Here is a 17,212-nt window from a genome sequence, read left to right on the forward strand (position 1 = left end):
ACGTCAACGCGCAGGAGCGGCAGGAGGGAGCGGCTCTGGTCGAGAGAGCTTCACGGAGAGCGGGAGAGAGAGCGACGCGCAGCACAGCGGACGGGTGGATGACTGTAAGTACCGTCGCTGCTGATTTCCTCTTTTTTTCTCCCTTTTCTTCTGATTTCATTCTCATTTATTGGATGGAGGTTAACCTCCGGTCGTAGGAGGGCTAGTTTAGGCAGATAGGAGCGGTCAGGGAGGTGGACTGTCCGGTGCCGAGGCGAACCGAGCTGGGCTGGGTTTGCGGAAGCGACCGACCGGCGGACAGACCGACGGACAGCTAACGGATGTTAGACAGCTGGGTGGCATCAGGGCGGCTGTCTACCCGGCTCCGACTCTGCATCCGATCGCTAGCACAATGTTAGGGCTCTAGCTTACACTTGGCATCAGGTTCTCCATGGGAGCGGGGCCTGCCGCATGAGCAGCCCGGAGAGGGAGCGCTGTGGGGCGGCCGCGGCACGGAGGAACCCCCGCTGCTCCGCTGGAGGATAAAGAAAGGAAGTGAAGTGAGACTGAGTGGAGGAGTTCAGAGGATCCTGTCTGCCTCACACTGGATCTGTTATTTCCACACAAAGCTCGGGTTTATTCCCTTGCTTGCTGAAATGTCAGCAGCAAACAGAGGAGTATTGACAGGCCCCACCTAGTTCTGCTGGACTCAGGGATCTGTGGCGGTTCGGTCCAACTTCACTCCAGCAGATTAACCTGCAGTCAGGAAACAGGCAAAAAGGCAGGTTGGCTAATAAAGCTGCATGGTGATGGAAAAAAACAATAGGTTCTGATAAAGTTCTGTTTAATCAGCGGCACTTTCACTAACTGGGCCTGTTGTGTCACATATAAACAAACTGCAGATGCTGGTGTCAGAAACAACAAACAACACAAATAAGGCCTGGTACCAACATGTGTGGGTATGCAGGCGAAGAAGTACTCAGTGTTAAAATGCAAGACTTTTTATATTCATATAACAGCAGCTTAAATTGTATTTAATCTGAAATGATAACAAAATTAACAAATAATCAAATCTGAGGGAGTAAAAATACAAAATTCTGCTGTAATTTATGTCCGTCAACAATATTTACAGAAAATAATCACAATAAATCCTGAATTTAATTTTAAACGTTAAGCCAAAGTATTCATGATGAAGTTTGTCCAGTTAGAAAATCACATTTAAGACAAAGTTATTTAACAAATAAATATTATAGTTAAGTCCTGAAAATGAGAAAAAAATAATAAAAATTAAGTTTAATTAGTTGATTGAGCAGAAATAGATGAGCATTTTTAAAGTGTTTTTATTTAATACATTAACCATCAGGATCTTACGCTCCAGCTGAAGATGAAGAAAAATTTAAATTTATCTACAAGATCTTATCCGAGCTTTTATTTATGTATTAATTTTTTTAGCCAATTAAAAATGTTTTTCATTCAAGGACAGAGTTCAAATGTCAGAGTTGGGTAAAAAATAGAAAATAAAGAGGAAGTTGTTGTCTAAAAACATGAACTCGTCACAGCTGAGAATGAAAACGAGGTCATTTCAGTTTCTTTGCTGAATTTTGAAACTAAACATTTGATAAATAAGTGAAGTTAAACTTTCTGAGCTGCAGAGAAGCAGAAGTTGAACAGTTTCCATCAGTCCAGCGCAGCTCCAAGCCTTGCTGGACAAATTGGTTTTCTGTTGCTTTAATTACAACTCAAAACACTTTACAGCCTGATGTAGGATCCATTTTGCTTCAAACTACCCAGAAATCATACAAAAATACATTATCTTGATATGTTTGGGTGATTATTGCACGAAGTAGAACCAAACTGTTTTAAAAAGTTAGAAGATTTAATCTTCAAAACATCACGTCTCAGCTGCTGTTTTTTCCCTCTAGCACTGATATTAATATTATTAATAATCACGCTGGATTAAAATAACGGATCTTTTTATAAACCAGGACTTCCTTTTAATACTTGAATGCAGAAATGAACAAAAGACGGACATCTTCTTCAGATTTCAGTGACTTTCCAGCTGCTGGTTTTGGTTTTATTAGAGATATTTTAATAAAATATCCAGCAGGAATCACCAAAATCTTTAAATATATTACTGATGAGTCAAAGTCGTTCTTTAATCAGCGTATTTAATTGTTTTTCAGGTTTTAGAGAGTTAAAATTGATCGTTTTTCTGAGACGTCATTTGTTTGTGGAGCAAAGAAAACTGAAACGTTCTGGTTCCGACTGGGAGAAATCTCATCTATTTATTTTTAACAAAGAAATTACAGGATTATCCCCATCTCTGGATTATATTTATATCATTTATTATGTTATTAATCTCAAACTGCATGCTACTGTTTGATTTCAGGTTAAAAATGGTGGCAATTCTCAGTTTTGATGACTTAAAAAGAAAATCAGATATTTTATTACCTTGAGGGAAAACTGAATGATTCTGATATGTAGTCTCTATTTGATTTTCTTCTAAATTTAAATCACCACTTCATTTTTTAGCCTTTTTATTAAACTAAAATAAAAATTCAATTTTATTTCTATTTTGGCTAAACTAAAAACAAAAACCTGTTTACTTATTTACGTAAATATTTGCTTTTCTTTTGATTTATTTCTGTAATTTCTTTTACTTCCGTCTATATTTTTGGGCGAATGAAACATTTATATTCAAACGAATAATGAATAACAGCAGCTGGTCTTTCGACTCGACTGAAAACTTCACTTAGGTTTTTGATTGGATTTAAATCATCAATTAAATAGCAGTAAAACCAACGTAGTGCCTCATTTAAGCTTGCTGTTGTGTTTATTGTTGTTTGGTGGTAAAATGAGGCGTTTGGAAGCTTATCTCTGATCTTTAACTCGCCTCCTGTTGTGACGTGTTCAAGGTTTCGTGTTTTAGTCGTGATGTTCTGGGAAACTTCAGATTCCTGAGTCCTGACTCGTGTAGACTTGTAGCATCGACGTGCGCCGCATCATTGAGAAACAAGCCTTTTTACAGAGCCTGAGGCAATAAAATCTGCCTCTGCTGATGCATTCAGGAGCAGTCCGAACGTTGAAACTCAGAGTCATGGATGTCTAGTTCAGGCTTGCGTGCTGAGATTCCTATAACGCTCTGCAGATGGAGAAATCTGCAGATTGCTTTCTGTTTTTTGTCATTTTAATGATTTTGCTCCACAAAGAAACGTCTTCAGGAACAAATCAGGATTAAAATCTGTCCCTGCTTCATTTGTTGGGGATATGTTGCAGCCTGAAATGCAGGAATAGCGATTATTTTTGATGAATAATCGGATAAAAAATTGGCACATTCTGCTGAGTATTAATTTACACAACATTAGAAATCCATTAAAGTATCCAAATAAACGACTGTTTCTTATTCAAGTAAGGAAATAAACATTTTATTGCTGAAAATGCAATATTATAGAATTCAAACCAGGTGAAGCTAAAACATATTAAGAAGGTTTATGTCTTAAATGTGGATATATTTCATGCAGTTTTGATTGTTTTTTCACCCGTTTTTCAGAGTCTGTATGATCCGGTTAGTGATTAATCGATTGCTAAATTGGTTGACGATTATTTCCATATTCGTTTCATCATGATTAATCTGATTAATCGACTCAGGCCTCCTTATTTTATTGCTAATTTGAATCCGTTTTTTGATAAACTGAATTTTGTGTTGGCTGTAAGTCATAATTATGAAATTTAACACCAATAAATTCTGGAATAAAAGAACTTTTTGATTCTAATTTAGTGAGAATCATCAGGATTAATCGCATTAATCATGACGGTTCAGCATGCATACCTCGATTCTGGAATTAACATTACAATAATTGTAATTTTTCGTTTTAAGTCAGCATTTTCAAACTTTTACAAATTACTCTCATTTTAGAGTTTGGAGAACCTAGTTTCTAGATTAAAAATTCAGATTAAATCTCCCAAGTTTAACGTTGCAACAGTGGAGAAGATTGCAGTTCCGCCTTCGCACCACTAGATGTCACTTTATCCACTAATATCGACCTTTAAAGATTTAAAAACATTTTAAATCGGCTGTTTTTCTCTGATTCTCAGCTGGTACTGAATTTAAACATCAGAGCAACACAAACAAGGTTTAAATGGGATGTTGTTGCTATGCAACAGTGCAAGAGTTTCTGCGTAATTTGAGAATGTTTTCTCAAATTACAGTTCCCTGGTTACTGTTGCTAGGGGATTAGATGAAGATATGAGTAGCAAACAGCTAATCAGCTAGGTATCGCTTCACAGCTGGACTCTGTTGTGTTTTTAAAGTAATCTTACAAGAGTTAGATTTAAGTTTTGGAGTGGTCTAGTCAAAGTTCAGAGTTAATTTTCACTCCACAGTGGTGAAAATGACTGCTAAATGTAAAAAAAATGAGAGGAAATGGTGGATTTCTGAGTTTATCTATAACAAGAGAGAAAAATCAGATTTTTTTCTTAGTGTTTGATCGGTTTGTCTCTTAGATGTTTCGGATGAAATCTCTGTTTTCCTGCTTTAAACATGGTTACCTCATCGCCATGGCAACCTCAGTGGCCCTCATTAGCTGATTGTGAGAGATTGTCTATGCTTGTGCGGACGCTGTGGCCGTTTCTTATTTTAGATCTAAGCCGAACACTTTAAATGATCCCGAAAAGGCGACAGGTGTTCAGTTTGTTTTCAGTTTATTTTTACATTTATTTTTAGAAAGCAGCAGAAATACTGACAGTATTACTGCCAGATGATCAGTTTCTGCACCTTTTATGAGCTTTCTGTCTAAATTCAGCCAAATAACATTCAACCAGAGTATTATGGGCTGTCAGAATGATCTGCACTGCATGTTTTAAGTGTTAAAAATCTCCTCCTCCTGTTGTTAAAGTGATTTCTTCCACATATCTTCTGTTAAAACATCTGATCTTAGTAGTATTGTAGTTATTAATGTTGGTAAAAGTAGGACATTGTTTTAATAACAGATTTACTTATGCTTAAACAATTTACAAGCATAAAATCTTTATCAATTACCTGTAAACATGCTAAAAAAAAATTTTTTTAAAGTTGAGTTGTTAACAGCCGACCTCAGCTCTGAAAAAAGATTAAATATCTTACACAACAAGCTCTTTAAAAATGTTACTTTAGTACATATAAATCCTCTAATTCAACTATTAGCATCAAAATTAAAATAATAAATAAATGTTATAGAATGTTAAATAGATTTAGTTTTTAATTGAAAGAAATTCGATATGTTTTTGGTTTACAGTTTACTGTGAGTACTATGAAACTATCAAGAGGCAGAAACCTTTCATTTTAATATGGCTTCCTTTTAAAAATATATTTATTTCATGTTTATGGATTCAGATTTTTTTTTAAAGAATAGTCCAGATTTAGATGTTCTTATTAAATAAAAGCATATAAAGGTTCAAAACGTTTTAAACCACATTAAAACTTTGATTTATTTCAGCCGTTTTTCATGGTCAGATCTGTTTGACTCTAAAGTTCTTCTGCCTGCGTTGCCGTGACGACGCTAGCTGCTCACGTGCCTGCGCATAGCAACCGTAACCAGGAAGGGGAGAATTCTGCCAGCTGTGTGATCACATGACCTGAAGCTGTTCTGAGTTTACCTGAAGGCTCAGCTGCAGGTGGAGTGAGCTGCGCTCTGATTGGCCGCTCTGACGCTCCTCTCTCTCCCTCTCTCTCCCCCCGTCTCTCGCCCAGCAGACAGACGGTCAGGATGCGTGAATATAAACTGGTTGTTTTAGGATCAGGAGGCGTCGGGAAGTCAGCGCTGGTAAGTCCTGCTAACACTTCCTGGTTGTGTTTTCCTGACTGTAAACATCTCAGACCTGCTCTGCAAACAAAAACACATTTAAATAAACTTTTTTTTAAAAATGTCCATAACAAGTGGCAAAACATTATGTTACAATAAAATATTTTCAGATTTTAATACTTGTTTTTGCTTGTTGTCTTTCTCACCTTCTGGGTGTTATTTGATGAAGTTCTATGAGAATTTCTGTTTAATTACAGAAAATAATATTAGAAAATAATTAAATTACGATAGAAACTTTGTTTTAATGAGAGAAAAGTTAAAATCTGACATGACCAACTCTGTCCTGATACTACTGATAATTTTATGCTAATGTGGCTAAAGAAAGATTATATACTTGTATTTAGTATTAAATATTATTTGTAACACTTATACCAAAGTATAACTTCACAAGATGCTCAACCAATCAAATTTTATTTTAATGTTGCAATTCTTGTAAAATTAAGATTTTATTCTCCTGATATAATTACTTTGTTTTTATAATGACAATAAATTATGCTAGCTTTAATACTCCATGGTAGAGTTGACGTGTAAATAAATAGAAGCAGTAAAACAAGATGGCCGCCCTGGCTGACATCACATTGGTGACAAAAAAAAAAATTCCCAATTTTCCAAAAATAAAATCTCCAAAAACCAAATTCATCCTAGAAATTATGATCCAACAATGTTAAAGTTGGGTTTTAACCCAGTAAAAGCTTCTGGTTTATTATTTACTTAAATTATTTTCACAGAGTTTACAAAGATTTAAGAGTAAATGGTCTAAATTACATACAAATCAGAGTAAAAAGAATTTTATTGTTTAGAAATTCAGATTTCATCTTTTGATAAAAGGACTAATTGTTAACCAGACCTGGAAAATGAAGCATAAATACCTGTAAACATTTAGACATGTTGCTTTTTAATCAGTAAACTGGTTTCCATCCTGATGAAGCTGCTCTTCATCTCCTCCTCTTCCTCTCTCTGTGCAGACGGTCCAGTTTGTTCAGGGAATCTTTGTGGAGAAATACGACCCGACGATAGAGGACTCGTACAGGAAGGTAGGAGCGCCGCGTTGTTTCTGATTGGCTGAAAGCAGAGAAACTGATATTATGGGATGTCCTGAGGCGGACTCCTCTCCAATCCAGGAAGATTAGATGCAGAAATAATCCAGGAAGATTAGATGTAGAAATGCCACCTTACAAATTATTTAATCAACGTGTGAAAACCAGAGACTAAACAAAATTTAAATATTTAAATTTGAAATAGTTTATTTATTTTAATTAGGAATAAATCTATCACTCTTTACAATTTTTTTATCATATTTCTAATTCTTTACTATTTTGATCAATACTTAATTTATGTATTTATTTTTAATAGTTTTATTTTTTATGTATTTGTTTATATATTATATTTGTACATGACTTTTAGTAACATTTTATTTCTAAACAGGAATAACATTTTAAAATGTTTTTTTTTAATTATTTTAATTGGTTCTAGATTTATTCAGAGACCTATAATTTAGTATTTTTTAATTTATATATTGCAGATTTTTTACTGATCTATTCATTATAACATATTTTCTATATTACATGACCAATGCATGGCTTAATATGTTTTATTCATGTATTTTATTTAGAAATAAAATGTCTTTCAGTTATCACTTTTAATTGTTTAGATTTTTTTATATCATAGTTTTAATTATTTTTTATACTAATATGTATTAAATTAAACATTTTATATTCTATTTATCAATAAATTGTATTGATTTATTATATATATATATATATACAGTATACAATATATGTTTTAATTAGTGTGAATTTTTCTGCATTTGGATTTTATTTGTTGTTTTATTATGTTAAGCTAAACATATTTCAATTTATAGATTTTTAAGAAAACAATAAACTGTAAAAACAAAATGAGGTTTTAAGCTACATAGTGAGTAAGTTTATGTAAAAAGTTGGAGAATAAAGTTGAGTTTTGACTTCCTGTCCCTGCAGCAAGTGGAGGTGGACGGGCAGCAGTGCATGCTGGAGATCCTGGACACGGCTGGAACAGTAAGAGCCGGTCAGAGGTCAGAGGTCAGCCGTGCGTTTGAGCGTCTCCTCACCTCCGCCGGTGTTTCCACAGGAGCAGTTCACGGCCATGAGGGATCTGTACATGAAGAACGGCCAGGGCTTCGCTCTGGTTTACTCCATCACCGCTCAGTCGACCTTCAACGACCTTCAGGACCTGAGAGAGCAGATCCTCAGAGTGAAGGACACCGAGGACGTACGACACACACACACACACACACACACACACACACACACACACACACACACACACACACACACACACACACACACACACACGTCGCTTCAACACGAGCCCACAAACCAGGATGGTCATAAATATTCAGCTGTCAGAAAGTACTAAAGTATTCCTGTAATTAAAAAAAAACTACTTCCTGTAAAATATTTAAAGCTTCGGCTACAAATGTCAAATTATAATCAATCTATAAATAATTAATAGAAGATTTAGGAAAGACGGCGAGAAACAAAATATATTTTCAGTCTTAAAAGTCAAAAATATGCAGCTTAAATTTTTTAACTCTGTGTATAAAAACTAATTTTAAAGGTTAGATGTTAAAAATAACTGACCTTTATCTGTGCTGCCCCCTGCTGGTCACAGGTTTCCCTCTTCCTGCTTCCTTTCACCTGTAAATGATGTGAAGGATTTTGTTTACCTGGGATAATTAACATGGAGAGTCTTTGCAGTAATAAGTTACCTCAATTAAAACATTTACCATATATATTTATTTATTTATTAAGATGATAAGAAATTACTTCACTTAAAAGTTTTAGAATTAGGTTTAATTTTTTTTTAATAACATCATTTATTTGAGTCCATTTTGTATTTTATTGACGAAAACACAATTTTATCAAATAATAATAATTGTTTATATTTCATTTTTGTCAGATTCTAATAAATAATTAGGATTTAAATGTAAAAAACTCAGGGTTGTCTTAATAGTTTTTTTAAGAATTAGATTTAAACGTTTTTATTTTTGTACCTTCAATAAAACAATTTTAAAAAGTATTAAAGTCCAACTTTAACAAGTAAAAACATCAGGATTGTCTACAGTTTTTTTGAAGAACTAGACTTTGAATAAAATAAGTTGAATTTTAAATGTTACATTTTGTCAGATTATTAGGAACCAGAAGGAAAAGGTCAGGATGAAGTAATTAAACATAAGGTGATTTAAGCGCCTCTGCTGCGACGCCGCAGGTTCCCATGATCCTGGTGGGGAACAAATGCGACCTGGAGGTGGAGCGCGTCGTGGCCAAAGAGTCGGGCGTCGGCCTCGCCCGCCAGTGGAACTCCTGCGCCTTCCTGGAAACGTCGGCCAAGAGCAAGATAAACGTCAACGAGGTGAGCGCACCTGAACCGAAAAGCAAACGACGCCTTCGCCCTCCACAAACCGACGACGCGACGTTTGTTTCCGCAGATCTTCTACGACCTCGTCCGGCAGATCAACAGGAAGACTCCCGTTCCAGGAAATACTCGCAAAAAGCCCGTCTGCCAACTTCTCTAAAGACAGGTGAGTCCGAAACGCTTTTCCACGTCGATATGTTTCAGACCAAACAGCTTATAGAGCCAGTCAACGGGAAAAAAGCCGTTTTCATTTATTAACCCGGCAGTAAGTCCATTTGCCTCTCAGGATCTTCAATTTCTAACTGTCCTAGTTAAAGCCACCATGGTTTAAACTTTGCAGCTCTTCGTTTACCGGATAATTGAATTAAAATGGCAAAGAAGAGAAACAAAGACGAAGCCTAGGAGTTTGATTCTGCCTGGTTTAAATATTTTGACATTAAATATATAATATAGAACTGTATTATAGAATAATTTTTATAATTGTAGAATAATTATAGAATAATTTTTGTGAACTTCGTTGGCCTTTTTACAGTGAAATTTATTAGATTTTATATTTATTTCAGAAACAATTAATTTGTATTGGTCCCAATTAATTGATTATTCAAATAATCAACTAATTAATTAAACATTCACAGGAGTATACAGTCTCAAATAAAGGCAATAAAAAAACAATCAGAGCAGTAAAAAGTGTGTATTTATACAGAATAAAAATTTTTTTTATCCCCAAATATGTTTTACCCAAAACTCCTGAAATTTCATTTTCACCTGGTTTAAATTCACTAAAGGAATAAAATGTTACTGCATTTTAGGCAATAAATTGTTTATTTGTATCTTTTAATGGGTTTCTAATACTGCATTAAAAAGGCTTATGTGGTTACATTTATTTTTTTTTATCAAATGAATCAATTACTAAACTAATAGTTGCAACCCTTTAATTTAAAACTCTTTAAAAAGGAAATTTAGCGTTTTAGCGTTTTTACAGCCTCTCTCCGGCGCCCTCTGCTGGCTGTTCTCGTGTTAAGGCAAAAAATAAAAATACCCAAAGATTTGCAATATTAACATTAGTTTGATATTTAAATGTTGAAAACTCTTCATCCGTCACTTCCTGTTTCTGTCTTTTAGTTCCAACTTGACCGACAACCTTCAAGCCAACCAATCACAGAGCATCTTCCAGCTGGCCACGCCCCTTTAACACAACCACGGCATCATCAATATCAGCCACCGCTATACCCTCTGTTATCGTGACAACCAAGTCCCATCCCCTCAGCGGAGACTGTTGCCTTGGAAACATGAAAAGATCCCTCAAAAACATCCGACGATGATGACGGTGATGGAGGAGGGCGGGCTTTTCCAAACAACTTCCCAGATTAAAACTCCAGTTCCCATCATCCTCTCTGCTGAGGCTCTGCTCTGGGGGAACCGCCTCCAACTTTTTTTATTTTTATATTTTTTGTTCCTTATCATTTCTTTTTCTTTCACTTTTCGTTTTCCAGCATTTTTTTCTAATTCAACCGCATGCAGCTTGACCGTCAGCCATCTTGGCACTGCGGTTGCCACGGTGACGGCTGTCTGTGTGTACCGCTCTGGTTAAACCTGTGGATCCTTACAGTGGTTATTATTATTATTAGTATTATTATGGCAGTGCTTATTATTATAATTCTGTGTAAAAAGAAAAAAAAATAATCTAAAGTCAGTTGATGTTTTTTAGTTTTAATTTCCAGGTGGGCGGGGCTAACGGTGTCAGCAGGTCATAGGTCAGCTCACTGTGTTGCTAAAGTTCAAACCGGTTCAGTTCAAAACTAAAAGTTTCATCAAGTGACGATGCAGAAGTTTAAAATCCAGGTTTCAATAAAGCAGAGCAGATTTTCAGAGTGAATCATGTTCATGTTGTTCCACAGGACACACGTCGCTATCAATACAAAAATCAATTTATAAATTGGTTATTAAAGCAGATCAGCTGTGATTTATGGTTCTACTGGGATTTATTGGGAAACTGAGAAGAGAAATAGGAAAATGTGTGAATTATGGAAGATTTGTTGGTGAATTCAGATTTTTTGTTTTTGATGGCATTATTCCAAAGAAATAATTGATTTAGCTAGAAGGTATGCTAACAGCTTTCTTCTAATTCAGTAAACTGTAATTTTAAGAATAATTATAATATATAAAATAATTAATCGCTATAAACACTAATGCTCCACTATTTGGAAGGTATTAGATTCATAAAATACAATAAAATTAAATGCTACCTGGCTAGCCTAAAACGTTAGCGCTGCCTTTAGCTTTCAGCTAAATTAATACAACATTATCTTGAAGCTCTTGAGGCTACATAACTTTTAAGCTCTAGTTGCTAAAGTTACTAGCTACTTAGCCAATAGCTAATGTTAGCATTAATGCTAATACTAGCTTTAATTATTAACTCTAGGATCTTGTAGGTTAGGTTATAGATAAAAGTATATAGTACCAATGAAACTATTAGTTTTAAGTAATGCTAGCTTTAGCTGTTAGCTTGAAGTGCCTGTCGCTGAAGCAAATTCTAAAATTAGTTGCTAGTAAGTTAGCTTTTGCAACCGTTCTGTGCTTATTTTTGAAAGCTTTTCTTTTGTTGAGTAATAAATATTTGTACGTTGCTGTAAACTTGTGGATAAATATCAGCTGAGGAAGAGAAAACTTTGATGAAAGGGCAAAGCTAGTGAGTTAGCGAACGTGTTAGCAGCACAGTGAGCTCAGTCAGAACCTGCTGTGATGGGCGAACATGTTGCCTTCAGACAGCAGACTCACACTGGTCCAGAATATTTATTTGGGCAGAACAGCTGAGATGGAGTTACAGAAAACAGAAAAAGTGTTTGTAGTTTGGGTTTCAGATTCATTCCCCAGGTGGGGATTTAGCCTGTGAAGCTGCACAAAGTCGGTGAACAGCAGATTATTTTTGTTTTTAATGAGTGTGGTGGCGTTACAGAACCAGTACGTCGGACCTCTGTGAGTTCTGCTGCGGTGTTGTACTGTGGTACGGCGCGGTACTGCTGCCAGTATTCTGCTTCTCCTCCAGTACGTTCAGTCATGTAGCATGTTGATGTTCAGTAAGTACTCGGTCTGACCTCCAGGAGGTGCTGTGACGGTTTGCATGCCGGTCAGAGAGACGGAGGGTCTGTTTGCAGCCGCGGTGATCGGACCGCTACGTTTCTGCCAGCAGGGGGCGACAGCGTGCTTAAACAGAATCTAACACATTAATGTCTCGTTTTTCAGTGCTTGGTAATTTATTTTCCCCGGCTTTCTAAGAATGTGTTTTATAAATGCCTGTTTTATAAATGCCTATGAATGTCCTTTTACCTCTTTCCAGCTACTTTTACACTGATTTCCTCGGACGTTTCAGTGAGTTGGTGTGTTTTGTGGGAGCCGTGGCTGCAGGCGGACCTTTCCGGCCTCCAAACATCGGGCTGCAGGGGCTTTCGTCATTTGCCAAACTCAGATTCTGGATGTCTGCTTGAAAATCTCTTTGTTTTAAAGAATATTGAGGCCTTAACAGTAGTGGTTGTACTAATAATTAGCATTTTTCAGTTGTGGGGTTTGTAAAAAAATGTAGTAAATGGAATAAAACTTTGTGATGTAGCTATAAGCAGATATGTTTGTGTGATGCTTTCAAAGGAAATGTAACAAAAGTTCAAATGGTGTGCAATAATAAACTTCTCCTGTCCATCTATCTGCTTACACCCACATTACAATGTTTTATGAACCATTTTATACGTTTAATTTAAATTGTTGGAATTCCCCAAAACGCCCAACTTTACGCTGAAGTGACGATTGCAACTGCAGCTAAATGCAAAGTGGAAAAAGTTCCCCATGATTGAAATAATGTCTTTTTTCTTTTTTTTTACACTGTATGGCACAGTGACCAGTGAAATGTAAAAGAAACCAGTTCAGCCAGTGAAGCACCAGGCTTAGAACTGGTATGGAGGTTGTCTGAACTGGTTTTTTCATTCCAGAAACCCGCAGCAGCAGGAGAGGCAGCAGAGTGGAGGGGGGCGAAGCCAAATGTAAAAACAAAACAAAACTAAGAAGCCTTAAATGAATAAAACTGGTGCAATTTTGTAACAGAAACACGTGTTGGTCAGTTATTCCCTGTTATTGATGGAGAAGGATGAATTTAAAAGTTTCACATTGTCCTATAAACTCTGATTTTTATTGGTGTTGACAAAATAAGCTGACATAATAATATATAATTAGGTGGTAGGAAAAGGATGCATCGTTTTCCAAAGTTTTTAAAAATAAAAATCTGTATTTAGCCCCTCAGAGTCAATGATTGTTACATTTACATTTTGTCCTGAATTCTCAGTAATTACAAAATGATTACATTTGATTAAATGGGAAAAAAAAGAAAAACGATGTCATAACGCGCTTGCATGTGACGCCTCGCTGCCATGGCAACGCCGGTGTTGAGTCGGGAGGAGTTCCACCGTAAGGATGTGATTTCCCATCTGGTCGGCCCTGCTGTTCCGATGCTGCGCTTCTACCCCGTCCTTTACGGTTAACGGTGATGACCTCACGGTGCATTCATGTACACCTCGTACATTGGAATATCTATATTAACAGGAATACACTGTAATTGTTTTCAACACATCATTAATACCGTAATTTAATTTTATTGCAAGTTTTTAATAAAGGGTTATGACGGTGTATGTGGGTCGTTGTAGACAAAAAAAGTGAGTTAATTTCAGCCAAAAATCACAGAAAAAATAAAAACATTTCTGAATATGAAAAGTTAAAATTTTGATAGGAAAAACTCATACATTTTGAAGTTAATTTCAGACATTTCTGAATTTCAATAGTCAAACATTTGAAACTAAGGTTTTGGGGGCAAGGGGTTTCAGAGAATCTTTTAGATTAATCTCAAAATTTCTGCGTTTTTTGGCAGATTTTTGTTCTACAATGGACGTAACAAAAGTAAAAAGTTAAATCTGGCCAAGAAAACAACAACAACAAAACTTCAGTAATTTCTTTACAATTCACAATTTAAAATATTTGAAAAATATAATGAAATAATTGTTTAACAACACGGAACATTTGAAAATAATCACAGCTGTTTTTTAATATATATATAAATCATTGATTAACACCTCAGTGCAATTTGATAATAATAAAACACATTTATTCATTTTAGAGTCATTTCAGTATAGATTTTCTAATGTACGATTTGACTTGAATGCACCATATTAACCGTGGCCGTAACTCCAGGTGTAGAGGCGCAAATGGTAGGGAAGCGATTAGCTAGGGGGGTAACTCAGCCCGGCACAACACCTGTAGCTTGACGCTTGTAGCTAGCTCGTAGCTCCGGGTGAATCAGCGGTAAACCGAACTAAAAGCGCCAGTTAGGACGCCCAGTTTGGGATTTTGTTTCCGGGAAGCGACTTTTCCCGGTGTTACCTGAACAAGCAGGAGCGCCATGACGGTCCGCTTCAAGGTAAACAACAGGTGATACAAACAGAGGGATGCTAGCGGTCGTAGCTGCTGCTAATCACGATTAAAAACTGCTGGGAATCAGATTAAAGATCGCTGTGAAATAATAAAATGCATTACATTAAGTTTGAGTTGTCGTGAAGCGTCGTTTCGGTTTACAGCTCAGTAGAAACGGGATCAATAAGGTTTTAATCTGATATAATCTGATAATCCAATTTATCACGTTTGGATTCCCTCTGACTGATTATTTTTTTATTACCCATCTAGACCAATTTGGAAAGTTAAATGTTGACTTTACTGTTTTTTATTCTAATATGAGCAGATTTTTACAGGCACAGAGGTCGCCTGTTTGTAGTCTAGCAGCCCAAACAGGGCCGGTCCGAGCCTTTTTGGGGCCCTAGGCGAATTTTTATTTTGGGTCCCCCATTCAAATTCATATTCAGACATTTCTGAATTTGAATTTTACAAACAGGTCAGCACCAGATACTTCATTTCAAGACTACTCTAAGTGTGTAATATAGCTGCTATCATTACTTATTTTTTAAACATAATTTATGATTAAATTAGTCATTTTCCTCCAGTATGGAAATAAAGACAACCACAGAAGTACACAATCAATTGCAAAAGCAAAGGAGCTTGATTAGCAGAGCTTTTTCACCAACAGATAGAATAATCCAGGACAATTAATTTATTTTATTATTTCATCTTTAGAGAAACGACATTCCTTCAATATATTTGCTTGTCTTTGGTCTGAGATGTTGGTAATTTTTATTTTATTATAGTTCAGAGCTAAGCTGTTTATGTTTCAGAGTCAGAGCGAGTACCAGAAGAGCTACGGTGTCCCTCGCTCCAGAAGCGTGTCGCCTCAGCGCTGCCGCCCGCTGGCCGGATTCCGCCCTGATCAGAACCGTAAGAACCTCCTATGATGTTTTTATCTAAAAAACAAAACAAAAAAAAGATCTAGAAGCAACAAATGGAGATACTTTAAGAATCAGCAGCTTCCTGCTGTGTTTGTGTCTGCAGGCATCAGCAGACCTCTGGGTCTCCAACCACTGAAGAGACCCGGTCCGGCCGAGTCCGGTGACTTCCTGCCTGGTTCTCCAGCAGCTCCAGTTTGCAGAACAGCACCCTCTACTGGCAGGAAAGGTGAGCGTCTGCAGGGGAACAGGAGATGATCGTTTCTGTCTGGGTGAAATTATTTTACTTTTTTTTTTATTTCCTCTTAACAATCATGAAAGCATAAAAAGGAGTAAAAGGAAAAAAGTTAATTCCTAGAAATTGTGGAAATAATCTTCAATTTTCTAGAAGGGATTGTTTTTTTCTCTTGCAAAACAGGAAAAAAAAATTTATTACCATTACTAATTTTTTTTTATTTAAAAACTTTTTAAAAACTAAAAAGAATCAAAAGATTTTTAGATTCATCTCAAAATTTTGCTTCTAAATTTTCTCACAGTAAAATTTTAATTTTCAAGTTATCAAACCTTTTCTGCATCAAACTTTGGCAATAATGAAAAAATACAAAGTAACTAAAAAAGACTTTTAATTTCACTATAATTTATTAATGTTATTAATAACTTGTGGTAGTATTCTAGGTAAAATAAAATATTTTATGTTTTGAGTCATCTGAGAACCAAACACCAATTTAATAAAAAAAATCCATCAATTTCAATAACGCTTAATTTATTTCAAATAAACAGATCAGATCAATAATTCACTGAGAAATTAGAAATAATAAATATTCATTACATTCAAGCAATCTAAGCAAATTATGATAAAGTAAATTTCCTTCATGCTCAAATTAAAAAAGCACTAAAATATATTCTCGTTTTTTTAGCAAATAGAAATAATTTTATTCATTCTGCTGAACCTAAAACAAGAAAAATTTAATCTGATTTAACTTTAGATGGTCAGGAAAAATGGATGTCTTTTTTTATTAGGTGTGTAAAAACATTTGGTTTCAACTGTAAATATTGTTCCCAAATTTCAGGCTTTTATTAAAATGTTAGATTAGATTTTATTTCTAAACTTACTGAAAACCAAGAACTTTCCAAATTCAAGGATTTTCCAGGATTTTAATAATCTGGATGTTTCACATGATCACCATGATTCTGCCTTAAATTCCAGATTCTCCAGTTTCTAAATCACCAAATGTTTCTGGATCGGAACCAGAACCTGGATCCAGACCAGTAGCTGATGGAACATCCGGTAAATGTGCAGAACTTTGAGGTTCTGTCGTCCCAGATCGTCGCTGGTCTCACATCTGCTCTGTGTCCTCAGTGAAGCTCCGCCCCTTTGAGCCCGGCGGACCTGCAGAACCGGAGCAGCAGCCAGGAAACCAGGTGAGACCATCTGGAACGCTGAACCGGAAGCAGCAGGTTGTGACCGGTTTGTGTTGCAGGTCGGCAAGGCGTGGGGTCAGAGGTCAGAGTACCACAGGCAGTTTGGCTGGAAGAAGCCTGTAACTGCAGCGTCGCCATTACTGACAGCAGAGCAGGTGAGAAAGACGTCTAAGCATGACAACTTCCTGTTTTCCGTCAGGAAGCATGAAC

The 17,212-nt window shown here is 36.0% G+C and overlaps 2 protein-coding genes and 1 long non-coding RNA gene across 5 annotated transcripts in view; 2 read left to right on the forward strand and 1 right to left on the reverse strand.

Moving 5' to 3' along the window:
- Nucleotides 1–13,307, forward strand: LOC102223832 (ras-related protein Rap-1b). 2 transcript variants are annotated; one of them, XM_023349981.1, is made up of 8 exons: nt 1–104; nt 5,708–5,780; nt 6,785–6,853; nt 7,796–7,852; nt 7,926–8,066; nt 9,066–9,209; nt 9,286–9,378; nt 10,335–13,307. In XM_023349981.1, the coding sequence occupies exons 2-7, from the start codon at nt 5,724–5,726 to the stop codon at nt 9,370–9,372; spliced, it is 555 nt and encodes a 184-aa protein (XP_023205749.1). In that variant the 5' UTR covers nt 1–104; nt 5,708–5,723; the 3' UTR covers nt 9,373–9,378; nt 10,335–13,307. The 2 variants fall into 2 exon arrangements, with proteins under 2 accessions (XP_023205749.1, XP_005810227.1); XM_005810170.2 differs by having other exon boundaries at nt 4–104; nt 5,711–5,780.
- LOC111611811 overlaps nt 8,078–17,212 on the reverse strand; it is an 11,004-nt gene continuing 1,869 nt past the window's right edge. Inside the window, exons 2-4 of the long non-coding RNA XR_002754244.1 lie at nt 15,699–15,817; nt 15,488–15,598; nt 8,078–8,494 (exon numbers count right to left, since the gene is read on the reverse strand). This is a non-coding gene — a long non-coding RNA (uncharacterized LOC111611811). The remainder of the gene's footprint in view (nt 8,495–15,487; nt 15,599–15,698; nt 15,818–17,212) is intronic.
- Nucleotides 14,464–17,212, forward strand: part of mdm1 (Mdm1 nuclear protein) — a 14,752-nt gene continuing 12,003 nt past the window's right edge. For both annotated transcript variants that reach the window (XM_014472961.2, XM_023349980.1), the window contains exons 1-6: nt 14,464–14,667; nt 15,473–15,572; nt 15,687–15,809; nt 16,788–16,868; nt 16,941–17,002; nt 17,062–17,157. In XM_014472961.2, the coding sequence (XP_014328447.1) occupies nt 14,650–14,667; nt 15,473–15,572; nt 15,687–15,809; nt 16,788–16,868; nt 16,941–17,002; nt 17,062–17,157 (480 nt within the window). In that variant the 5' untranslated portion in view covers nt 14,464–14,649. The remainder of the gene's footprint in view (nt 14,668–15,472; nt 15,573–15,686; nt 15,810–16,787; nt 16,869–16,940; nt 17,003–17,061; nt 17,158–17,212) is intronic.

Source organism: Xiphophorus maculatus, chromosome 17, assembly GCF_002775205.1.
Source record: "Xiphophorus maculatus strain JP 163 A chromosome 17, X_maculatus-5.0-male, whole genome shotgun sequence".
Classification (NCBI taxonomy): Eukaryota; Metazoa; Chordata; class Actinopteri; order Cyprinodontiformes; family Poeciliidae; genus Xiphophorus; species Xiphophorus maculatus.